Source organism: Salvelinus namaycush, chromosome 27 (assembly GCF_016432855.1).
Source record: "Salvelinus namaycush isolate Seneca chromosome 27, SaNama_1.0, whole genome shotgun sequence".
Lineage (NCBI taxonomy): Eukaryota > Metazoa > Chordata > Actinopteri > Salmoniformes > Salmonidae > Salvelinus > Salvelinus namaycush.
The window spans coordinates 28,549,933-28,576,151 of record NC_052333.1 but is presented as its reverse complement, the minus strand read 5'-3'; the positions used below and the strand labels follow the sequence as shown (position 1 = coordinate 28,576,151).

At 40.9% G+C, this 26,219-nt stretch overlaps 1 protein-coding gene across 1 annotated transcript; it reads left to right on the top strand.

The window, feature by feature from the left end:
- The first annotated feature begins 313 nt into the window (after positions 1 to 313).
- On the top strand, positions 314 to 26,219 carry LOC120022661 (vacuolar protein sorting-associated protein 45-like). Its single transcript, XM_038966645.1, has 15 exons — positions 314 to 586; positions 2,165 to 2,299; positions 2,979 to 3,039; positions 5,169 to 5,248; positions 5,497 to 5,565; positions 5,741 to 5,878; positions 5,955 to 6,065; positions 8,197 to 8,331; positions 8,921 to 9,034; positions 9,301 to 9,468; positions 11,807 to 11,965; positions 12,232 to 12,339; positions 12,456 to 12,577; positions 12,814 to 12,945; positions 25,517 to 26,219. The coding sequence occupies exons 1-15, from the start codon at positions 494 to 496 to the stop codon at positions 25,599 to 25,601; spliced, it is 1,710 nt and encodes a 569-aa protein (XP_038822573.1). The 5' UTR covers positions 314 to 493; the 3' UTR covers positions 25,602 to 26,219.

Genomic DNA, 26,219 nt, shown 5'->3' with positions numbered 1-26,219 from the left:
AAGTGTTACTTATTTTAAAGACTTAATAAATTATATGCTATTTGTACATCTCAATATTTAGCAATGTTTTCAGAAGTTGCTTGCATGCATGACATATTTCTCAAAATAACAAAATATATCTGTTTCATTTGAATGGTCTGCCCTTACCAAAATGGCGTCCTCGTCGTGCAACCATTAGCGGAGCATTGTGGGATATAACAAACACATGCTGACTTTGGATCAGTGAAATGCATGCTCAGTTTATGCTTTTGCATGTGCTTTGCTCTACAAACTGGTCGTAGATCAGTCGTTACACTCTTCAGTTGACCAATTCTTCACCCGGAAATGTAACTCGGGTTCATTTCGAAGCTGAGCTGAATATTTGTCAACAATAGACTAATTTAACATAAAACGAATTGAAGCGTTGCCTGGTGCAAGAGATCTTTAGTTCATAGAATTCGGCCTTTGGGTATTTTTCAAGCTATCATTGCTAGAATTTCAGAACGTTGTCAAAATGAATGTGACACTTGCTGTCAAGCAGTATATCTCCAAAATGATAGAAAACAGCGGGCCAGGAATGAAGGTTCTGCTCATGGATAAAGAGACGGTAAGTAATGTAGATAGAATGGTTACAATGTAGTGGTTCAAACGATGGACAGTGGTTACAATGTATCAGGTTACTTTTGTTGTTACACTACATGCCCAAAAGTATGTGGACACCTACTCGTCAGACATCTCATTCCAAAATCATGGGCATTAATATGGAGTTGGTCACCCTTTGCTGCTATAACAGCCTCCATGGTGCAGGGACTTGTTTCCGTTTTGCCACATGAACATTAGTGAGGTCGGGCACTGATGTTGGTCGATTAGGCCTGGCTCGCAGTCAGCGTTCTAATTCATCCCAAATATGTTCGATGGGTTTGAGATCAGGGCTCTGCAGGCTAGTCAAATTCTTCCACACTGATCTCAACATTTTTGTATGGACCTCGCTTTGTGCACGGGGGCATTGTCATGTTGAAACAGGAAAGGGCCAAACTATTGCCACAAAGTTGGAAGCACAGAATCGTCTAGAATGTTATTGTATGCTGTAGCGTTAAGATTTCCCTTCACTGGAACTAAGGGGCCTGGCCTGAACCATGAAAAACAGCCCCATTATTCCTCCTCCACCAAACTTTACAGTTGGCACTATTAATTCGGGTAGGTAGCATTCTCATGGCATCCGCCAAAGCCAGATTTGTCCGTTGGAATGCCAGATGGTGAAGCGTGATTCATTACTCCAGAGAAAGCGTTTCCACTGCTCCAGAGTCCAATAGCGGCCAGCTTTACACCACTCCAGCCGACGATTGGCACTGCACATGGTGATCTTAGGCTTGTGTGCTGCTCGGCAATGGAAACCTATTTCATGAAGCTCCCGACGAACAGTTCATGTGCTGTTGTTGCTTCCAGAGGCAGTTTGGAACTCGGTATGTTGTAATCGAGGACAGACGCTTTTTACACGCAACAGCACTTGGCGGCCCCGTTCTGTGAGCTTGTGTGGCCTACCATTTCGCTGCTGAGCCATTGTCGCTCCTAGACATTTCCACTTCACAATAACAGCACTTACAATTGACTGGGGCAGCTCTATCAGAGCAGAAATTGAATGAACCGACTTGTTGGGAAGGTGCATCCTATGACGGTGCCACATTGAAAGTCACTGTGCTCTTCAGTACGGGCCATTCTACTGCCAATGTTTGTCTATTGAGATTTATACACCTGTCAGCAACGGGTGTGGCTGAAATAGCCGAATATTTATATAAATTAGCCACTTATTTGAAGGGATGTCCACATACTTTTGGCCATGTATGTGTTGTCTATCTGAGACGGACACATTGAAGGAACAGAACCTTAATTTATTCAACAATTCCCGATTTATTTATTTTTATTTAAAAAAAACATGTGAAATCACAAAAAAGTCTCTGGACCCGTCTCTAAAATGCCATTCATATCAAATGTAGAGATTAGGTTATAAAAAAGGAAACTTCTCCTTTTATAATATAGATACGAGAACCAAGCTTTTGATAATGTCATACTGTCAGCAACTCCTCCCATTGGAAGATTACAAATCTTTGGCTCATGTAGAAACAAATTTACTGCATTACAGTTGCGTTTTGTCATCATGCCTATTTGTTTTTGCTTGTCTCATCAGACCAGCATCGTCAGTGTGGTCTACACTCAATCCGAGATCCTACAGAAGGAGGTCTACTTGTTTGAAAGAATCGACTCACAGAATCGAGACAACATGAAGCACCTCAAAGCCATCTGCTTCCTCAGGCCAACCAAGGTGCCCCAGTCACTGTATAGACATTGCAGCCAGCCTTTGCTCTGCATTAAAGGTCCAATGCAACCATTTTTATTTCTATATCAAATCATTTCTGGGTAACAACTGAGTACCTTACTGTGATTGTTTTCAATTAAAATGGTCAAAAAGAATGTTGCTAGGACATGAATGTTGCTAGTACTGTCTTGGAGTGGTCTGAGTAGAGAGGATAAAACAACTGAAAATGTGCTGTTATTGGCAGAGGGGTTTGGAACTCTTTGTTATTGGTATATTAACTTAAATGATCTGCATGGCGATGTCAACATGGAAGGCCGAAACTCCATTCCACCAAAACAGACTGAAATTTACAAACAGCTGTTACACTAAAAACGATTATCATAATTTTCACAATTTCACAGTATTATTCCAACCTCATAGTGTGGAAATATAAATAAAACACAGGCAAATCATCTTTTTGACTGCACTGGGCCTTTAAGACTTTGTTACTTACCATTTACACACATTGTATCTACTGGATTGTGTCCATCCACAACCGTATGAATGCATATGTCAACTACATTGTACCTATACTGAATATTGCATTGCATCCATACACTATGCACTATTTGGAGGCAAGGTACTTTAGTCATGCTCAGTTTTGGATTTGTATGACACCCCGACTTTCTCTCTGTCCTCTTTACAGGAGAATGTGGAAAATCTGATACAGGAGCTCCGGCGACCAAAGTACAGTGTCTACTTCATCTGTAAGGAGTTCTGCGCTGTTGTTTAAATCGTATGGTTCTCTGTTCTGATTCTTGTGCAGGTTTTTAGACAGATCAAATACAGATAAAGTGAATTAAGATGTTATGTCCCTGGCTCGTTTATATGGTTTAGACCTAAAAGACTCAAAATTGATTGACATTGCGATTGACCACACATCAACATTTCACGGTGGCGGCTATTGCCCATACGGAAAAATTATATATGGACATATATTTCAACAACATGTTTGTAAATTACAGATATCTAAATATTTAAATATACAAAAATATATGGACATATTCCAAAATTGTCCGTTTTCAAATACGCTCAGTGGTCCGTTCGTTAGGTGCACCACCCCGTTCACGAAAATGGTTTTCTCCTATGGACAGTGAGTCATGTGGCTGTGGCTTGCTATATAAAGCAGGCATTGAGGCATTCTGTTACGGTTCGATTGAACAATAGAATGGGCAAAACTATTGACCTTTTGAGTGTGGTATGATCATCGGTGCCAAGTGCGCCGGTTTCTCGATCTAAGAAACAGCCGGCCTCCTAGGCTTTTCACTCATTACAGTGTCTAGGACAGGGTACTCCAACCTTTTCTAGCATTAGAGCTACTTTTTAAAAAAACGATATTTCGTGAGCTACACATTTTTTTTCAAGCTTCCAAATATTTTCACATTCTTCTCTTCTCCCCTGCAGCACTTCCACGGGTACTTAGTGTACAAGAGAAAGTAGTGCACTATGTTTTCTGTCAATATACCTCATAAAATAATGGTTAATAAACAACTCTAAGGGGGGGGGGCCCTATAAAATTTCCTCCAAATTAGGGTCTCTGTTACCTTTTCCCTGGTTTTAGATTTAATCTTAAAATTACAATTTTTCCTAGAGAAAAAACTAAATAGGATGTTATGGGTCCATGTCAATGCTTAAATCACATCAGAAGACACATTTTATTTAGGTCTGTAAGTAAACATTAAGATTTGAGTGTAATTCCTCTTTAATTTTGCATCTAGCGAGTGAGGAATGTGCGTCTAATGCGCCGGTCTAGCGATTGTTCTGTACTGCTGCTGCTCATTTCATGGCAAAGTTTGCAAACAATAGATACAAATGAAATACTTATATACATAATATACAGTGTCACTAACTAGAAAGCTAGCTAGGAGGCGGGTGCGACCGGTAGACAGTGTCCTTTGCCCCCTGCCTGTCGGGCACTGTTTTCCAGCGGTTTTGTTAACAACAGTGAGGGCAGGTGGGAGCGAAAAACACTGTCTACTGCTAGCTAGGAAGGAGGAGTCTGGTAAGGCAGGGATGAAAAAACTCAGATAATTCTTTAAACCCACCTCAGTCTTCAAGTATTGTGGTGGCAGCATCATGTTATGGGTATGCTTGTCATCAGCAGGGACTGGTGAATTTGTCAGGATCAAAAGAAATATGAAAGGAGTTAAGCCCAGGAAAAAAGTTGGAGGGAAACCCACCTCAGTCTTCTGAAAACCTAACCCTGCGATAGTTTTATTTTTCAGCGATGAAATTTAATACCAAAGACACAGCAGAATGGCTTTCCAAGAGGTGTTGAGTGTTCCTGAATGGTCTAGTCTCAGTCCTGACTTAAATCTGCTCAAAAAATCTGAGACACGGTTTAAATATCACTGTCCATAAATGATCCCCAACCAAATTTACGAAGCCTGAACATTTTTGACAAAAATGATGGAACATTACAAATTGTGATTGAGAGTTCAGGAAAATATATTTTAATCTATTTAAAAAATATATTTAAAGATATGGTCTACGTTCAAGTGTCTTTTCGAAATAAACCTCATTTAATTTTTTTTTATATTTTTCATATAATATATTCAAGTGGCAGGTAGGCTATACCTCAATAGCTGCAGAATTAATTTTCAATTACAACTCAATGATCCAACTTTTGCATGCAAAATAACTCTTTGGGAACTTAATGCTAAGGTACCAGAGGTCAATAGAAACTCAACGTTGTCATTGGGGTAGAGCAGGTTGTGAGACGTGAGCGTGTATTTATTTTATATATTTGGTAAATACATTTTCCCAATATATTTAAATATATTCCAGTATATAATTTTTCCTGTATGGGTGACATCCTCCTCATAATCCTTTCTAGACTTCAGCAACGTCATCAGTAAGAGTGAGATAAAAGCCCTGGCTGAGGCAGATGAACAGGAGGTGGTTGCAGAAGTGCAGGTAAGTTAACTCTAAGGGCAGTACTGTAGGACAGTATCCATCAGTGAGGTACACAACTATTAGTATTTGTATACATTTTTTTTTTTTGGTGGAAGGTTTTTCTTACTAGTCCTGAATCCACATTTTTCATAATTTCTATTTCTAGTTATAACCACTTTACAGTACACGTAGACTTGTAATAACCAGGTTATCCTTTGACGTTTAAACTTTAAACTAATCATTCAAATTTCTCTCATATATGACTGCAGGAGTTCTATGGAGACTTCATTGCTGTGAACCCACACCTTTTCTCCCTCAACCTCAGTGGTGTGGCAAGGGTAGGACAAGCAAATATGCCATGACGCTTTGGATATGTGACAATCTATAAAGGGGTTTATTATTCATCAGCATTGATTTTAGTTTAACGTTTTTTGTTTGTCTCTACACATTACATATTTCCTCTGTATTTTGGATCTGTTTACAGAGTGCATTCCCATCTCGTGTGTGTTGCAGGGTCGTAGCTGGGAGCCCACGCTCCTACCACGTACCACCCAGGGTCTGACCTCGGTGCTGTTGGCCCTCAAGAAATGTCCCATGATCCGCTACCAGCTGTCCTCAGACATGGCCAAGAGACTGGGAGAAAGCGTGAAGGTGACTAATATCACATGAACAAATATCACACGCGCATACGCACGCACGCAATCTCACTACCCCTCTCCTCCTCCAGCAAATCATCACCAAGGAGTATGAGCTGTTTGACTTCAGGAAGACAGAGGTGCCTCCTCTCCTGCTCATCATGGACCGCAGCGATGACGCCATCACCCCACTACTCAACCAGGTCAGAACTACACTACCGTTCAAAAGTTTGGGGTCACTTAGAAATGTCAGTGTTTTTGAAAGAAAAGCACATTTTTTTGTCCATTTAAAATAACATAAAATTGATCAGGAATACAGTGTAGACATTGTTAATGTTGTAAATGACTATTGTAGCTGGAAATGGCAGATTTTTTTAATGGAATATCTACATAGGCGTACAGAGGTCCATTATCAGCAACCATCACTCCTGTGTTCCAATGGCACATTGTGTTAGCTAATCCAAGTTTATAATTTGAAGTCTTATTGATCATTAGAAAACCCTTTTGCAATTATGTTAGCACAGCTGAAAACTCTTGTTCTGATTAAAGAAGCAATAAAACTGTCCTTCTTTACTTCTTATGGCTGGGGGCAGTATTGAGTAGCTTGGATGAATAAGGTGCCCAGAGTAAACGGCTACTCAGTCCCAGTTGCTAATATATGCATAGTATTAGTATATTTGGATAGAAAACACTCTGACGTTTCTAAAACTGTTTGAATGATGTCTGTGAGTATAACAGAACTCATATGGCAGGCAAAACCTGAGAGAAAATCCAACCAGGAAGTGGGAAATCTGAGGTTGGTCGTTTTTCAACTCATTCCCTATTGAAGATAGTCGGATATTGGTCATGTTGCACTTCCTAAGGATTCCACTAGATGTCAACAGTCTTTAGAAACTTGTTTGAGGCTTCTACTGTAAAGGAGGGGCTCATAAGGGCTCTTTGAGTCAGTGGTCTGGCAGAGTGCCACAGGCTCGTGCCGCTTGTTCACGTAAGAGGTAGCTCGCATTCCATTGCTTTTCTACAGACAAAGGAATTCTCCGGTTGGAACATTATTGAAGATTTATGTTAAAAACATCCTAAAGATTGATTCTATACATCGTTTGACATGTTTCTACGGACTAACGGAACTTTTTGACATTTCGTCTGCTCCTAGTGAACGCGCTTCGTGACTTTGGATTTGTTTACAAAACGCGCTAACAAAAGTAGCTATTTGGACATAAATTATGGACATTATCGAACAAAACAAACATTTATTGTAGAACTGGGATTCCTGGGAGTGCATTCTGATGAAGATCATCAAAGGTAAGTGAATATTTGTCATGTTATTTCTGACTTCTGTTGACTGCACAATATGGCGGATATCTTTTTGGCTGGTTTGGGCTCTGAGCGCCGTACTCAGATGCATGGTTTGCTTTTTCCTAAAGCTTTTTTGAAATCTGACACAGCGGTTGCATTAAGGAGAAGTGGATCTAAAATTCCATGTGTAACACTTGTATCTTTGATCAACGTTTATTATGAGTATTTCTGGAAATTGATGTGGGTCTCTGCAAAATCACCGGATGTTTTTGGAACTACTGAACATAACGCGCCAATGGATAATGAGATTTTTTGATATAAATATGAACTTTACCGAACAAAACATACATGTATTGTGTAACATGAAGTCCTATGAGCGTCATCTGATGAAGATCATCAAAGGTTAGTGATTTAATTTTATCTCTATTTCTGCTTTTTGTATCTCCTGTCTTTGGCTGGAAAAATGGCTGTGTTTTTCTGTGACTTGGCGGTGACCTAACATAATCGTTTGTGGTGCTTTCGCTGTAAAGCCTTTTTGAAATCGGACACTGTGGTGGGATTAACAACAAGATTAGCTTTAAAATGGTATAAGATACTTGTATGTTTGAGTAATTTTAATTATGAGATTTCTGTTGTTTGAATTTGGCGCCCTGCACTTTCACTGGCTGTTGTCATATCGATCCTGTTAGTTTTAAGAAAGGTAGGCAATAACCAGGTCATCTAGTCAAACGACATACCTGTAGAATATTCACATCATTCTGATGTGTACTGCAGCCTCTGGTCACTTGGGGGCAGCAGCGTCTTATACATACATTTTCCAGGCCTGCAACCTGCACACTAAACTAGGTCATGTACTCAAGGCCCTTTGTGTCACATGTAATGCACCAATCTTTAGCGCACATTAGAAAAGCTAATCAATTGGTGAAAACCTCATACACCCCTCATCGCTGAATGGAATTAGTAGAGATTAAATGTACTTTATTTGAATTGTGGGTTTCATTGTTTTGGGTTCATTGTTTGTTGCCCTGCTACCTCTAGTGGACGTACCAGGCCATGGTGCACGAGCTGCTTGGCCTCAACAACAACCGTATTGACCTGTCCCGAGTCCCAGGGATCAGCAAGGAGCTGAAGGAGGTGGTGCTGTCTGCAGAGAACGATGAGTTCTATGCCAACGTGAGTCCCAGTCTCTAGGCCTGGTTCCAATTCTACACAAATGTTCCCTTCGGCATTGAGACAGTCTCATTTGAGCAGGCTGGCAGGTAGCGCAGTGCAGGGTTCTCCCACTGGCCGAATTTGTTTTCTTATTGCTGGACATAAGACTGTAAAAAAGCCATCATTTCAGCACCAAGTGATTTTACTTTTGGAAATCTGTTCCAAAGTATTCCCACGCATAATAGAGAGATATGTGATTGTATACAAATGCAAGCAAGATTTGAAAGGATTAATGTTATAATCAAATGTTATATCAATTTGGTCTTCTTGTGGTAAATTTGCAGTCTACTAATTATGTTACGGCCCCCTGACCATCCGCTCAAGAAAAAGAAATCGTCCCGCGGCTGAATCTAGATGATGATCCCTGGCCTAGAGGTTAGGAAGGCGTCCAGCAACCCTCTGTAACAAGACTCTGAAGGGAAAAAGTCAGGCAGAATGTGTAGCATTCTGTACAGTACAGGAACTCAATTCAGTGAGGGAAGGTTAAAGAATTCCGACGGCCAGTCGTTAGCTGACAACTTCCAATTCACTTTCACATTCTCTTATTCAGAATCTGTACCTGAACTTTGGAGAAATCGGTACAAACATCAAGAACCTGATGGAGGACTTTCAGAAGAAGAAGCCCAAGGAGCAACAGAAGCTGGAGTCCATCTCTGATATGAAGGTGAGAGCTGGGCACTGTAGGAACTCAATTTCCCAGTACAGGAACTCAATTTCCCAGTACAGGAACTCAATTTCCCAGCATGTCCTGTTGCAGTTGCTCATTTAGGACCACTAACACATCTCAGCCTCATTAGTTAATAACCACTCACAACTAGATGAATTATCTCTTAATTACAATAATGATACAAGCTATAAATAATTGCTGCAAGTTTAAGAAATCTCTTTCTGTTTTCTTTTTTAAATAATTCCCTCTGTTTTTCTCTGCAGGCGTTTGTGGACAACTACCCCCAGTTCAAAAAGATGTCTGGCACAGTGTCGAAGCACGTGACTGTGGTGGGCGAGCTGTCTCGCCTGGTGAGCGAGAGGCACCTGATGGAGGTGTCAGAGGTGGAGCAGGAGCTTGCCTGCCAGAATGACCACTCAAGCGCGTCACAGGTAAGACTCTGCTCTGGGGTTGAAGGGATACTTCGGGATTTTGGCAACAAGGTCCTTTATCTACTTCCCCAGAGTCAGATGAACTAGTGGATACCGTTTTTATGTCTCGATGTCCAGTATGTAGGAAGTTAGAATTAGGTCTGCAAACCAATGCTAACTAGCGTTATTTTTAAATTTACCGGTAGGAAACACATTTCTATTATTACCAATTGAATTTCTGTCTGAAATTAATCAACACTCCAATCCTGCTCTGCACTGACTTGATGCCAGAGACTGACTAGAAATACACTACTAGATACAGTGCATTCGGAAAGTATTCAGACCCCTTGACATTTTCCACATTGTTACGTTACAGCCTTATTCTGAAATGGTTAAATTGTTCTTTTTCCTCATCAATCTCCACACACTACCCCATAATGACAAAGCAAAAACAAATTTGTGTACTTTTTTTTGAAATATCACACTTACATAAGTATTCAGACCCTTTACTCAGTACTTTGTTGAAGCACCTTTGGCAGAGATTACAGCATTGAGTCTTCTTGGGTATGATGCTACATGCTTGGCACACCTGTATTTGGGGAGTTTCTCCCCATTCCTCTCAAGCTCTGTCAGGTTGGATGGGGAGCGTTGCTGCACAGCTAATTTCAGGTCTCCAGAGATGTTCGATCGGGTTCAAGTCCAGTCTCTGGCTGGGCCACTCAAGGATTTTCAGAGACTTGTCCTGAAGCTACTCCTGCGTTGTCTTGGCTGTATGCTTAGGGTCTTTGTCCTGTTGGAAGATAAACCTTTGCCCCAGTCTGAGGTCATGAGCGCCCTGGTGCAGGTTTTCATCAAGGATCTCTCTGTACATTGCTCCGTTCATATTTGCCTTGATCCTGAAAAGTCTCCCAGTCCATGCCGCTGAAAAAAATCCCCACAGCAAGATGCTGCCACCACCATGCTTCACCGTAGGGATGGAGCCAGGTTTCCGCCAGACGTGACGCTTGGCATTCAGGCCAAAGCATTCAATCTGGGTTTCATCAGACCAGAGAATCTGGTTTCTCATGGTCTGAGAGTCTTTAGGTGCCTTTTGGCAAACTCCACGCGGGCTGTCATATGCCTTTTACAGAAGAGTGGCTTCCGTCTGGCCACTACTATAAAGGCCTGATTAATGGAGTTTTGCAGAGATGGTTGTCCTTGTGGAAGGTTCTCCCATCTCCACAGAGGAACTCTAGAGCTCTGTCAGAGTTACCATCAGGTTCTTGGTCACCTCCCTGACCAAGGCCCTTCTCCCCCAATTGCTCAGTTTGGCCGGGCGGCCAGCTCTGGGAAGAGTCTTGGTGGTTCCAAACTTCTTCCATTTAAGAATGATGGAGGCCACTGTGTTCTTGGGGACCTTCAATGCTGCAGACATTTTTTGGTACCCTTCAATTGATCTGTGCCTCAAAACAATCCTGTCTAGGAGCTCTAAGGACAATTCTTTCAACCTCATGGCTTGGTATTTTCTCTGACATGCACTCTCAACTGTGGGACCTTTTTATATAGACAGGTGTGTGCCTTTCCAAATCATGTCCAATCAATTGCATTTACCACAGGTGGACTCCAATCAAGTTGTAGAAACATCTCAAGGATGATCAATGGAAACAGGATGCACCTGAGCTCAATTTCGAGTCTCATAGCAAAGGGTCTGAATACTTATGTAAATAAGATATTTCAGTTTTTTTGTTTTTTTTGTTTTTTTTATTAGCAAAAATTTATAAAAACCTGTTTTTGCTTTGTCATTATGGGGTATTGTGTGTAGATTGCTGAGAAAAAATATATTTAATCAATTTTAGAATAAGGCCGTAACTTATCAAAATGTGGAAAAGTCAAGGGATCTGAATACTCTCCGAAGGCACTAGATAGATGGAAACACAAGTCAACTATGAACCAGACAGAGAAAAGACACTGACCAGACACAGTACTGAAATAGACATAACATGTGGTAGACAGGTAGACAAAGAGAAGACACCAGACAGAACTGCCCAATATGTAAATGTAGGGGTCCAATCACTGACACCAATGGAAATGTGACATGGGGGAGGGGCCTACAGCTCAATGTTCTATTATACAATGACACCAATAGTTCACATGAAAGCATTCAGAAAGACACAATATTATGAATATTAATATTGTGTTGGCTGAAGAAGAATACAACCCACTGCTGTATCGTATATCGACTTGGCCACTTATAATAATAGTGACTTTCAGAGTACAATAAAACACTGCACATAGAAACCATAGTGAAGTAGCATTAAAACATAAAGAATTCAAGTCTGTATTAAAGGCTATGTAAAATGTACTCCCTGTTTTTCCACAGAATGTGCGTCGGCTGCTGCAGAACCCGCGGGTGAGCGAGCTGGACGCGGTGCGCCTGGTGATGCTGTACGCACTGCGCTACGAGAGACACAGCAGCAGCATCCTGCCGGGCCTCATGGAGGAGCTCAACAGGAAGGGCGTGTCAGAGAGGCATCGCAGGGTAGGAAACATTCTATACTGTACCACTACTTGGCCCTTGGGGAAATATGAGGACTGTATACTGTTGTTGTACTCAACTTATATTATGTAGAAGATGTTATTATTTGGGGATTTTTCGATGCCCCTGTGAGTATAAATAAATATACAACTCAACAATGTACATACGGTATGTTGGTATGTTTGATGCGTCTGTTTTATCAATCTAGACGGGGTTAGAAGAAGCAAAGGATGCCTTTTATCTTGTTTAACCGGCATCTTTTACCTCAGATGGTAACGTCCATGGTGGAGTATGGAGGGAAGAGGGTGAGAGGAAGTGACCTCATCAACCCCCAAGACGCAGTCGCCATCACCAAACAGTTCTTCAAGGGGCTGAAGGTACACCATTCGCCTCACAATTTAGACAGATACTAGCTGTAGTTTTGTGTCCAACTAGCCATTGTCAACTAGATTCTAATAAAACACCTTTGTTTTGTGTGCGTGCATGTCTCCAGGGAGTTGAGAATGTGTACACGCAGCATGCACCGTTACTGCAGGAGACATTGGACCAGCTGATCAAGGGGCGGCTGAAGGACAGTCAGTTCCCCTACCTAGGACCCAGCTCCCTTCGAGACAGGTAGGGTGATATATATATACACACACACACAGTTAAAGACACAACCTCAGACCCTACACCTGAATAGCCAAACACACACACTTCTACACACTATCAATGATATGTAAAAAAATATATAAAAAAAATAAAAACATATTCTGTGTGTATAAGCACATAAGCCCACAGTTCATCACCGTTATTGGATGAGCCCAACTGGATGTTAGCCTATCAGTGATTACCATGTATTTCCTCTTCAGGCCACAGGATATCATAGTGTTCGTCATCGGAGGGGCCACCTATGAGGAGGCGCTGGCAGTCTACAACCTGAACCGCACCATGCCAGGTGTTCGGATCGTACTGGGCGGCACCACCATCCACAACACCAAGAGGTCAGTATCATCAACCGCTCCTAGTGACCTACTGTAGTCGCCTCAGTCAAATTCCATCTAGACATAGCCACCAGACATCCATTGTCTGTTACCAGGTCAACACATATGATCAAAATGGCTTAACCCCCTAGAGTCGACGGCCACGTGGAAATCTAATTAGCATAATACAAAAATCCCCATTAAAAACATCTGTTTAATCTAGAGATATCTGTTTTTGCATGGGCTGCGTCTCCAATCCACTACATACGACAGTGGCGGCCTTCCGCATCGGCGGGGGGAGGTGGCTGAGCTACGGCGGTGTTTGTCAGATCATGAGTCTTCCCTAAAATCGGTCTTCTCACGAATATGTCTGTAGCGTCCGAACGGTTCGGGATAACTGGGGATAACTCCAATGGAATGATGAGACTCTCCCGAACACGATGGTGTTCTCCGTTTTGCTCTAGAACCCCCTCAAGCGTCACAGGACTCGTCTGAAGTCGGCACCACCGATATGTCAACTTCTGTCTATAGCATTTGAACAGTTTAGGCTGCACACTGATATGACCCATCTATGAAAAGGTGAGACTCTCACGAACGCATACATGTCAGTGCTGTAGGGCGTCCACATGCCTCACTTGACCTGTCTGAAGGTAGCCCGGAACCAGTTTTAAAAAATGAATGGAAGTATACACGGGAGTATATAAAACATTAGGAACACCTTTCTAATATTGAATTGCAACCCCTTTTGCCCTCAGAACAGCCTCAATTTGTCGGGCATGGACTCTACAAGGTGTCAAGCGTTCCACAGGGATGTTGACTCCAGTGATTCCCACAGTTGTGTCAAGTTGGCTTGATGTCCTTTGGGTGGTGGACAATTCTTGATACACACAGGAAACCTTTTTTCACAGGAGCGTGAAAAACCCAGCAGCGTTGCAGTTCTTGAAACACTCAAACCGGTGTGCCTGGCACCTACTGCCATACACTGTTCAAAGGCACATAAATCTTTTGTCTTGCCCATTCACCCTCTGAATCATCACCTCATCATTGGGTGAGTCAGTGTCACTGTAAGTTTTATTTTCTAGCCTACTGTAGCCTATATTATATACGGTGCCTTCAGAAAGTATTCAGACCCCTTGACATTTTCCACATCTTGTTATCTTTCAGCCTTATTCTAAAATTGATTAAATAAAATAGAATCCTCAGCAATCTACACACAATACCTACCCCATAGTGACGAAGCAAAAACAGGTTTTTAGAAATTTTGGCAAATGTATAGAAAATGTGCACCTAAGCGGGCTGTCATGTGCCTTTTACTGAAAAGTGGCTTCCGTCTGGCCACTCTACCATAAAGGTCTAATTGGCTGAGTTCTGCAGAGATGGTTGTCCTTGCGGAAGTTTCTCCCATCTCCACAGAGGAACTCTGGAGCTCTGTCAGAGTGACCATCGGGTTCTTGGTCACCTCCCTGACTAAGGCCCTTCTCCCCCGATTGCTCCGTTTGGCCAGGCGGCCAGCTCTAAGAAGAGTCTTGGTGGTTCCAAACTTCTTCCATTTAAGACTGATGGAGGCCACAATGCTGCAGACATTTTTTTGGTACCCTTCCCCAGATCTGTGCCTCAACACAAGCCTGTCTCGGAGCTCTACAGACAATTCCTTCAACCTCATGGCTGTGGGACCTTATATAAACAGTTGTGTGCCTTTCCAAATCATGTCCAATCAATTGAATTTACCAAAGTTTGACTCCAATCAAGTTGTAGAAACATCTCAAGGAAGATCAATGGAATCAGGATGCACCTGAGCTCAATTTCGATTCTCATAGCGAAGGGTCTGAATACATACAGTACCAGTAAAAAGTACCCAATTGAGATGGTTTAGGATGAGTTGGACCGCAGAGTGAAGGAAAAGCAGCCAACAAGTGCTCAGCATATGTGGGAACTCCTTCAAGACTGTTGGAAAAGCATTCCAGGTAAAGCTGGTTGAGAGAATGCCAAGAGTGTGCAAAATTGTCAAGGCAAAGGGTGGCTACTTTGAAGAATCTCAAATATAAAATTATATTTAGTTTTGTTTAACACTTTTTTGGTTACTACATGATTCCATATGTGTTATTTCCTAGTTTTGATGTCTTCACTATTATTCTACAATGTAGAAAATAGTAAAAATAAAGAAAAACCCTTGAATGAGTAGGTGTGTCCAAGCTTTTGACTCGTACTGTATGTAAATGTTTTTTAATACATTCGATTTGTTATTATGGGGTATTGTGTGTAGATTTCTGAGGATTTTTATAAGGCTGTAAAATAGCAAAATTTGGAAAAAGTCAAGGGGTCTGAATACTTTCCGAAGACACTGTATATAATATAGGCTAAAGTAGGCTAGAAAATAAAGCTTCCAGTGACACTGACTCACCCAATGATGAAGATGAAGCATAGGCTACTCACCGGTGATGGGCGATGGGTTTGTGCCAATATGTCAAGATAAGCTACTTTGAAAAACAGTGCTGTTCACTCAAAAGTTGTTCAGAATAATCTTTTTAGCTTCTTCAGACAGATTACTCTTCTCTTTTTCAGCAGCAGGCATTTGCTTTTCAAACGGTAGGCCTAAATGTTTCTCGAGATTGTATTTAGAAATTTGGGAAAGGCAAACTGACAGCCGCAACCAATCATAGAAATATAATCCATAGATGGCAGTTCCCATTCAAGTCAGGACTGTCTGCCGATGCTAGTGTACCCATGAGTTTAACAGTAAAAGTAAGGGCGGCAGGTAGCCTCGTGGTTAGAGCGTTGGGCCAGTAACCGAAAGGTTGCTAGATCTTATCCCTGAGCTGACAAGGTAAAAATCTGTCGTTCTGCCCCTGAACAAGCCAGTTAACCCACTGTTCCTAGGCCGTCATTGTAAATAAGAATTTGTTGTTAACTGACTTGTCTAGTTAAATAAAGGTTAAATAAAAATAAAAAGTGCCAGGGTTAGAGGTTCCAAAATCCTTCTATGGATTATATCTATGGCCACAACGCAACGAGCTGTTCTATATTTGGAGCGCTTTCTGCCCTAACTGCGGCTTTCTCGACTGTAAATGCTTGTGATTAAACTTAATCCACAGATATTTTTTAGAAGCTATTAATCCACTATCAAAATTATGCTTTCTGGTGTAGTATTTTGAATACTTTTATCTATGTCTGGTCAGACAGGAGTATTATAATGTTGGGGGGGGGAAAATGTTGCAGCACCCCTACTTCCCACGGCTATGGTCCCAGTCAGTATTAGATGGAATGTCATGGACCCGCATGCCTGTGGGGAAAACAACCTGTGGGTACCCTATCGGCTCACTGCAAACACTTAACCTTTTTCAAATGCAATTTTCTTCTTGTCTCTTTTTTTAGTCAATTACAAAACTGCATTTTAAGATAAGTACAACATGTCTAAAGATGACTCAACATTACCTGCTCCCGAGCGTTCTCAATACTTAATGTTATAAAGTCATATTGTAGGGCTTCCCTCATTGCCCTTTTCATGATGGTGCTAGCAGCCACGTGAGTGAATCCTAGCTACAGTACCTTCAGAAAGGATTCACACCCCTTGATTTTTTCCACATTTTGTTGTGTTACAGCCTGAATTCAAAATGGGATTCAATTTAGATTTTGTGTCACTGGCCAACACACAATACCCCATAATGTCTAAGTGGAATTATGTTTTTAGATTAAAAAGTTTTTTTAATTAAAAATGAAAAACTGAAATGTGTTGAGTCAATAAGTATTCAACCCCTTTGTTATGGCAAGCCTAAATAAGTTCAGGAGTAAAAATGTGTTTTACAAGTCACATAATAATTTGCATGGACTCACTCTGTGTGCAATAATAGTGTTTCCTAAAAAAAAATGATGACTACCCCATCTCTGTACCTCACGCATACAATTATCTCTAAGATCCCTCAGTCAAGCAGTGAATTTCAACCACATTCAACCACAAAGACCAGGGATGTTTTTCAATGGAATACAAAGAAGGGCACCTATTGGTAGATGGGTAAAAAAAAAAAGAAGACACTGAATATCCCTTTGAGCATGGTGAATTACACTTTGGATGATGTATCAAGAATCCCACTCACTACAAAAGATACAGGCGTCCTTCCTAACTCAGTTGCTGGAGAGGAAGACAACCACTCAGGGATTTTACCATGAAGCCAATGGTGACTTTAAAACAGTTAGAGTTTAATGGCTGTGATTGAGAATGGATCAACAACATTGTAATTACTCCACAATACTAACCTAAATGACAGAGTGGAAAAAAGGAAGCCTGTACAGAATAAATATATTCCAAAACGTGTCCTGTTTGCAACAAGGCACTAAAGTAATACTGCTAAAAGTTTGGAAAAGCAATTAACGTTTTGTCCTGAATATAAAGTGTTATGTTTGGGGCAAATTCAATACAACACATTATTTAGTACCGCTCTCAGTATTTTCAAGCATGGTGGTGGCTGCATCATGTTATGGGTATGCTTGTAATCATCAAGGATTAAAAAAAAAAATACGGAATGGAGCTAAGCATAGGCCAAATCATAGAGGAAAACCTTGTTCAGTCTGCTTTCCATCAAACATTCGGAGATGAATTCACCTTTCAGCAAGACAATAACCGAAAACAAAAGCCAAATCTACACTAGTTGCTTAGATGACATTGAATGTTCCTGAGTGGCCGAATTACAGTTCTGACTTAAATCGGCATGAAAATCTATGGAAAGACCTGAAAATGGTTGTCTTGCAATGATCAAGAACCAACTTGAGAGCTTGAAGAATTTTGAAAATAATAATTTATCCAGGTGTGGAATGCTCTTGGAGACTAAACCAGAAAGACTCACAGCTGTAATCGCTGCCAAAGGGGCTTCTGCAAAGTATTGACTTGGGTGTGAATACTTATGTAAATTAGATATTTCTGTATTTAATTTAGATTAAATTGGCAAAAATGTCAAAAACATGTTTTCATGTTGTCATTATAGGGTAGTGTGTTTAGATTGGTGCGTAATTTTTTAAAAATTGAATCCATTTTGAATTCAGGCTGTAACACAACAAAATGTGGAATAAGTCAAGGGGTATGAATACTTTCTGAAGGCACTGTAGCTACCGATGGGAACATTAAGCTAGCCAAGACCAGCAACACAAACGGACTATACAGCTACAAATAGTACTCCTGGAATTACAAATGGCCTATATTAAACAAGTTAAATGTCTTACCTGTGAATATATGTTTTCCACACGTAAAGCTAAGCGTAGCCTACTTGGACACTTCCAACTCTCCCATGCCGAATAGCCTGAAGCCATAGGACTCTTCTCGCAGGCTCTATTTCCCTGCGTGGGAGCATTGCAAACTGTAGGTTGGGATTTCTGACCTGGTTACAGGTACATTGAACAACACAGTAGCTTTCTGAAATGTTTTGTAATTCATGTATAACAAAAAATCGACAACGAAGTTGGGAAAGAATGGTTTTGTTTTCCCCAATTTGTTGTAATGGTCGAGGGGGATTCCTTCTTATGACGTGAATATCGACTCGGAGTCAGCCTACACTTTACGTGCAGAACACTAAGTTTATATTCAATTTACTGAAATGACTTCACTAATGTTAAAGGGGCATTTCAATTTTTATACAATTTACTGAGATAACTTCAACAATTTTAAAAGGGAATTTTACTTGATAAACATTTCAAATCAAATCAAGTTTATTTTATATAGCCCTTCGTACATCAGCTAATATCTCGAAGTGCTGTACAGAAACCCAGCCTAAAACCCCAAACAGCAAGCAATGCAGGTGTAGAAGCACGGTGGCTAGGAAAAACTCCCTAGAAAGGCCAAAACCTAGGAAGAAACCTAGAGAGGAACCAGGCTATGAGGGGTGGCCAGTCCTCTTCTGGCTGTGCCGGGTGGAGATTATAACAGAACTATGCCAAGATGTTCAAAATGTTCATAAGTGACAAGCATGGTCAAATAATAATCATGAATAATTTTCAGTTGGCTTTTCATAGCCGATCATTAAGAGTTGAAAACAGCAGGTCTGGGACAGGTGGCGGTTCCATAACCGCAGGCAGAACAGTTGAAACTGGAATAGCAGCAAGGCCAGGTGGACTGGGGACAGCAAGGAGTCATCATGCCCGGTAGTCCTGACGTATGGTCCTAGGGCTCAGGTCCTCCGAGAGAGAGAAAGAAAGAGAGAAGGAGAGAATTAGAGAGAGCCAAGATTTTCAAAATGTTCATAAATGACAAGCATGGTCAAATAATAATCAGGAATAAATGTCAGTTGGCTTTTCATAGCCAACTGACATTTCACTCGTTACATTATAATTTTTTTGTTCAAATGTCCCTTTAATATCTAACTTTTCTGCTCATGGTGGTTCACTGTTCAGATGACGACTACGGATATTAGTTGTGATAGGTATGGTTTACCATGTTATCCCTAGCTTGAATGGAGTTACCTAAAGTAATTCAGCTTGCATACCTTCCTCTTTTGAACCTTAATAGTTATTTGTGTTGCTTTGTGAGGCCCTTCTTTGGAAAAGCAGTTTTTGGTTGACCAGGTATTTACCGAATCGCTACTCTCTCTCTCGTTCTCTCTCCCTTTCTCTCTGACTGTTTGCTGAATGAAGATTTTGTCTACTCATAGCCTTTCTTTCCCTCTCCCTCCATCTATCTGTCTGTCTGTCTGACTGACTGTGTTGGCTGAATAAATAATTGTTTATCTATCTATGCATATTTCTCTCTCTCAGGCTGAGCTGAATATAACTTTGTGTGATCACGTGACACAGGGGTGCTCAGGAGATGCGTCAGCGCTCTTTTTGCAGTGCCCCTTCTGACACTCCTGTGTGGGATCACCCCTGTTCTCTTTCGTCACTGGGTCTGGACATACACACCCACACACAGACGTCAAACCCTGACGTCAAACCATGCACTTCTCTCCCGGTTATATGACAACTTAGTGCTCCTCATCAGCCTTTTATGAGATTCCAACCTGAGCAGGCACGAGATTGACCAGGTCTTACACGACAAGGGATTTAGGCAAGAGAGACCAGTGCGATTACGTTGCCTGGGTTGCTAAGCAGCACCTATGTGCTGAGTGATGATGCGCCTTTGACATTTATAGCACTTGCTGATGCAACTCAGGTGAAGTGTCTCTCGCTCTCGGTTATGCAACACCATCTAACAATGTCCACCTCTGGGAATTGAACTTGCAACTTTCTTTCTCTGATCCTGAGGCGTTTCGTGTTGTACTGCAGCACTCACTTTTGTGCTGCCGAAGATGATAGGTGCACCTGTGTGTGTTGTGAGGTTTATTTTTAGCGTGCTGTTGCCGTCCCATGCTAGGGAAATGCTGATACTCGCTATATATGGGTTGTTTACATTTTAGTGTCTTGATGTTGTCTCTGTTTTGTCTGTCACAGGCAGGCTTGTTTATATAAGCTGACCTTGACATACTGTCACATGATCATATTTCAATTATCTGGTGCTAGCTGTATTTTAATTGTTATGTTTTCCAAGATTCAAAATTCTGCCAGTTTATATTTGAGCTCTTAGGGCAGATTCTAGTGACCCTAGACAGACGCAGTCTCCTGTCGTTGTGACATTGAGTAAGACACTTAACCCATAGGTTGCACAGGGTGGCAGGGCAAGGTGTTGCCCTCCTGACTGGTTGATCCTAGCTTCTAACTCTTCTGGGCATTGGTGTGTGTTGCTTGGAAGATTGGGTTAAAAGCTTTAAAAAAAAAACGAAATTCTATGATCGGAAAATGTTAATGCACATTGAAGTACTCTTCGAAACATCTACTTGCCCATTATTTATCCTTTTAATGTTGGCTGTGACGGCACGTCCCATGCTTTGTTTTTTAGCTCATAGCGCAGCGTGTGGGCATTTGAACCATGTTCTACCCCCTCACCCAGAGGCACTGTAAGCCAATAGGAATGGGGCTCTTGAATGCATCTTTAAGCTTCTCCTCTGTGTCTTTCCCCCCTTTTGTACTGCATGAGTTGCTCGCTGCCCATTTGGTACTCACTCACAAGTTGTTTCATGATAATGTTCCCTGCAACCAGCCACACAAAGACACAGTAAACCCCTTTGGGAGATTGGTTCTAGGCCACCCTCTACTGCTGTGTACCGCCTCAGTGGGCCAAAAGCTGGAAATACAGTGCCTTCAGAAAGTATTCATACCCCATGACTTATTCCACATTTTGTTGTGTTACAGTGCAATTCAACATTTATTAAATATATTTTTTGAAATATCACCCATCTACACACTATACTTCATAATGGCAAAGTGAAAACATGTTTTTATAATTTTTAGCAAATGTATTTACAATATTTGAACATTATTCTTTTTAAAGTTCTTCAGGCTCTGTCAAGTTGGTTGTTGATCATTGCTGGACAGACATTTTCAAGTCTTGCCATAGATTTTCAAGCTGATTTAAGTCAAAACTGTAACTCTGCCACTCAGGAACATTCACTGGCTTCTTGGTAAGCAACTCCAGTGTATATGTTTTAGGTTATTGTCCTGTTGAAAGGGGAATTTGTCTCCCAGTGTCTGTTGGAAAGCAGACTGAACCAGGTTTTCCTGTAGAATTTTTCCTGTGCTTATCTCTGTTCCGTTTCTTTTTATCCCCAAAACAACTTGCAATTCCTTGCCGATAACATGATGCAGCCACAACCATGCTTGGTAGTTTGAAGAGTGGTACTCAGTGATGTGTTGGATTTATCCCAATAATAATGCTTTGTATTCAGGACATGAAGTTAATTTCTTTGCCACATTTTTTGCAGTTTTACTTTAGTGCGTTATACAAACCGGGTGCATGTTTTGGAGTTTAAAAAAAAATGATATACCGGCTTCCTTCTTTAAACTCTGTCATTTAGGTTAGTATTGTGGAGTAACTACAATGTTCTTGATATATCCTCCGTTTTCTCTTATCAGGGCAATTATTCCAACAATTGTTTACAGACAGATAATTTCACTTATAATTCACTGTATCACAATTCCAGTAGGTCAGAAGTTTACATACACTAAGTTGACTGTGCCTTTAAACAGCTTAGAAAATTCCAGAAAATTATGTCATGGTTTTAGAAGCTTCTGATAGGCTAATTGACATTTGAGCCAATTGGAGGTGTACCTGTGGATTTATTTCAAGGCATACCATCAAACTCAGTGCCTCTTTGCTTTGACATCATGGGAAAATCAAAAGAAATCAGCCAAGACCTCAGAAAAAAATTGTAGACCTCCAAAAGTCTGGTTCATCCTTGGGAGCAATTTCCAAATGCCTAAAGGTACCACGTTCATCTGTACAAACAATAGCACGCAAGTATAAACACCATGGGACCACGCAGCCATCATACCGCTCAGGAAGTAGACGCGTTCTGTCTCCTCGAGATGAACGTACTTTGGTGCGAAAAGTGCAAATCAATCCCAGAACAACAGAAAAGGAACTTGTGAAGATGCTGGAGGAAACAGGTACAAAAGTATCTATATCCACAGTAAACCAAGTCCTATATCGATATAACCTGAAAGGCCGCTGAGCAAGGAAGAAGCCACTGCTCCAAAACCGCCATAAAAAAAGCCAGACTACGGTTTGCAACTGCACATGGGGACAAAGATTGTACTTTTTGGAGAAATGTACTCTGGTTTGGTGAAACAAAAATAGAGCTGTTTGGCCATAATGACCATCGTTATGTTTGGAGGAAAAAGGGTGAGGCTTGTAAGACGAAGAACACCATCCAAACAGTGAAACACGGGGTTGGCAGCATCATGTTGTGGGGGTGCTTTGCTGCAGGAGGCCTGGTGCACTTCACAAAATAGATGGCCTCATGAGGCAGGAAAATTATGTTGATATATTGAAGCAACATGTCAAGACATCTTTCAGGAAGTTAAAGCTTGGTTGCAAATGGGTCTTCCAAATGCATAATGACCCCAGCATACTTCCAAAGTTGTGGGAAAATGGCTTAAGACCAACAAAGTCAAGGTATTGGAGTGGCCATCACTAAGCCCTGACCTGAATCCTATAGAAAATTTGTGGGCAGAACTGAAAAAGCGTGTGCGAGCAAGGAGGCCTGCAACCTGACTCAGTTACACCAGCTCTGTCAGGAGGAATGGGCCAAAATTCACCCAACTTATTGTGGGAAGCTTGTGGAAGGCTACCCAAAACGTTTGACTCAAGTTAAACAATTTAAAGGCAACGCTACCAAATACTAATTGAGTGTATGTAAACTTCTGACCCACTGGGAATGTGATGAAAGAAATAAAAGCTGAAATAAATAATTCTCTCTACTGTTATTCTTACATTTCACATTCTTAAAATAAAGTGGTGATCCTAACTGACCTAAGACAGGTCATTTTTACTAATATTAAATGTCAGGAATTGTGAAAAACTGAGTTTAAATGAATTTGGCTAAGGTGTATGTAAACTTCTGACTTCAATATATATATATATATAAAACCTTTAACTAGGCAAGTCAGTTAAGAACAAATTCTTATTTTACAATGACGGCCTACCCCGGCCAAACCCTTCCCTAACCCGGATGACGCTGGGCCAATTGTGCACTGCCCTATGGGACTCCCAATCACGGCCGGTTGTGATACAGCCGGGGATCGAACCAGGGTACTACTAAGCTATATGGAATTGTTTTAAGGTCATACCTATGATCATTTTGCTATTTAATTTAGAATTCTAAGACCCCTTGAGGTATATATATATATATATATATATTTTGTTTTAATATTTTTTTTGAGGGGGGGGGGCCTTACTGCTATTAACCCATACAAACGCATTGTATAACAGATTCCCAACATGGAATAACAGGTAGTGCCTCACAAAATATTTTGAAGTAAGTTTGTTCTGAAGTTTTGCATTTAACATTGTATTTTTGGCACTAAACAGTCTCCATATATACTGTACTTCCATTCATTTTTGTCTCATGGTCTGACAAACACCGCTCTAGCTCTGTCACCTTTGTTACGTAGGCGTATGTGATGGATTGAGATGTATCCAATGCAAAAAAAACAGATACAGTATCTCTAGCTTAAATGGACAGATTTTGATGGGGATTTTTTTATTATGCTAATTTGATTTCCGCAGGGGTGTGGACATCGACCTTAGGGGGTTTTAAAGTCACCATTGGCCTCATGGTGAAATCCCTGAGCGGTTTCCTTCCTCTCCGGCAACTGAGTTAGGAAGAACGCCTGTATCTTTGTAGTGACTGGGTGTATTAATACACCATCCAAAGTGTAGTTAATAACTTCACCATGCTCAAAGGGATATTCAGTGTCTGCTTTTTTATTTTTACACATCTACCAATAGGTGCCCTTTTTTGCGAGACATAGGAATACCTCCCTGGTCTTTGTGGTTGAATCTGTGTTTGAAATTCACTGCTTGGCGGAGGGACCTTACAGATAATTGTATTTGTGGGGTACAGAGATGAGGTAGTCATTAAAAAATCACGTTAAACACTATTATTGCACACAGAATGATTCCATGCAACTTATGTGACTTGTTAAGCAAAGTTTTACTCCTGAACTTATTTAGGCATGCCTTAACAAAGGGGTCAAAAACTTACTGAGCTTTTCATTTTTTATTAATTTGGTAAAATTCCACTTTGACATTATGGGGTATTGTGTGTAGGCCAGTGACACAAAATCTCTACATTTTTTCAATTTTAAATTCAGGCTGTAACACAACAAAATGTGTAAAAAGTTGAGGGGTGTGAATACTTTCTGAAGGCACCCATACAATATATGCCTACCGCTAAAATCATACCGCAGGGGTCTGAATCTGCCTTTTGATAACCAGGGCTGTTATTGAACTCTAATATGGCTGGTTGAATGAGACCCAATCTTGGCAGCATTGTTCCAAAAACAGCATATTTATGACCTGAAGGTTGTAGGTTCAATACCATGTTGCTTTCTTGTGCCTTTTGAACTTAAACATCAGGATAAAAAAATCCATTTTTTTTCGTAGTTGGGTGGATGGTAGGCTATCTGACCTAGGTCCTAGACCATGTGTTTAGTCACTCATTGATATAGGCTAGTCACCCAGAGGAGGCTGCGTGAATGGAAACGGACTGCGAACAGATTAGCATTAACATCAGCAAATGTCACACTTATCTCTGATATATCACTATAGTACTCTGTAATTACTGCTCTATCAAAAGTCAACATTTTTGGTCTGTAAGAGAGACAAGATGGCTGCTCTTTAGAACCTTGCCTTTTGTTGACAGGAAGCCTAAGTCTCTCTTGTTTCAAATCTCAAATGTTTTGGGTTGATCAGCTAACAGAAATAGGTATTTTGACATTTCTCTAGAGGGTCTCTTATTTTTGTTGTTGCCATGTCTCAGCCCTATCCTTGCTTTACAGACCGGAACCCTAATGAAACACACACACTGACACAATAATTGTGTGTCTGTGTAACAAGGGGCTAGGACTGAGGTAATCGTGTCTGCAAGTATACTTCTGTCACATGGGCTTCTGTTTTTAGATGAAAATATATTTTGTGAGTCACAGAGATGATGCTGATGTACCGGCAATACTGCTCATGATTCTCTCAGCCTCGTGAGGAATGATATCATAATGTCCCTTTTCTGACCTCTCACAGCTTCCTGGAGGAAGTGACATTGACGGCGGGTGCGGGCCAGGCCGAGAGGGTGCAGAGGGCGGGTGGTCATCCCAACAGACGCTGAATGTTTGTTGACACGCACACACTCTCACTATATATTGTGTCTGTTCCTTATTGTTATTACTAGCCCATGCTTTAATTAATGGATGTGTCCCACTAAAAACATTCCAGTGCTGTCAGCTTTCCCCACCACACAGCTGGACTCTTTATCGACCCCTTAAAAACTTGTTGTAACTAGGCCAATTAACTCCAGCCAAATGAACATGCGACCCAATTAGAAAGCCAGGTTACCTAACCCTGGGTACCAAAGCAAACTGACTTGTGACTGAACAGAGCACAACACTCTCAATGTTAGTGTCCAACATTTCAACATATTGCAGTGTAACATTTCCCCTTAATTTGGAGTTAAGTGGAAAATTCCAGTCTGCTCTTATATTAGACCTTTATTTAATTTCTGAAAACAGAAGTGACACAAATACTTTTGAGTCTTGTTTATCTTAAAAGTTACTATTTGGGCCCAGCATATTAAAAAAATTATCTCTAAGATAACATGATGTACAGTGTATGTTTTCCTTCCTTGCCTATGTACATTTCCCCATGTTATATACATGTCGTCCAAACCTACTGATTCTGAAATGACTGTGAATATTTTGTGGAAAATACCAATAAATGTAAAGAGTGA

Coding starts and splice junctions, on each gene's coding strand:
- LOC120022661 (XM_038966645.1), top strand. CDS start 494: ATGAATGTGACACTTGCTGTCAAGCAGTATATCTCCAAAATGATAGAA. Junction 3,040..5,168: donor GTACAGTGTCTACTTCATCT/GTAAGGAGTTCT, acceptor AATCCTTTCTAG/ACTTCAGCAACGTCATCAGT. Junction 8,332..8,920: donor ACGATGAGTTCTATGCCAAC/GTGAGTCCCAGT, acceptor TCTCTTATTCAG/AATCTGTACCTGAACTTTGG.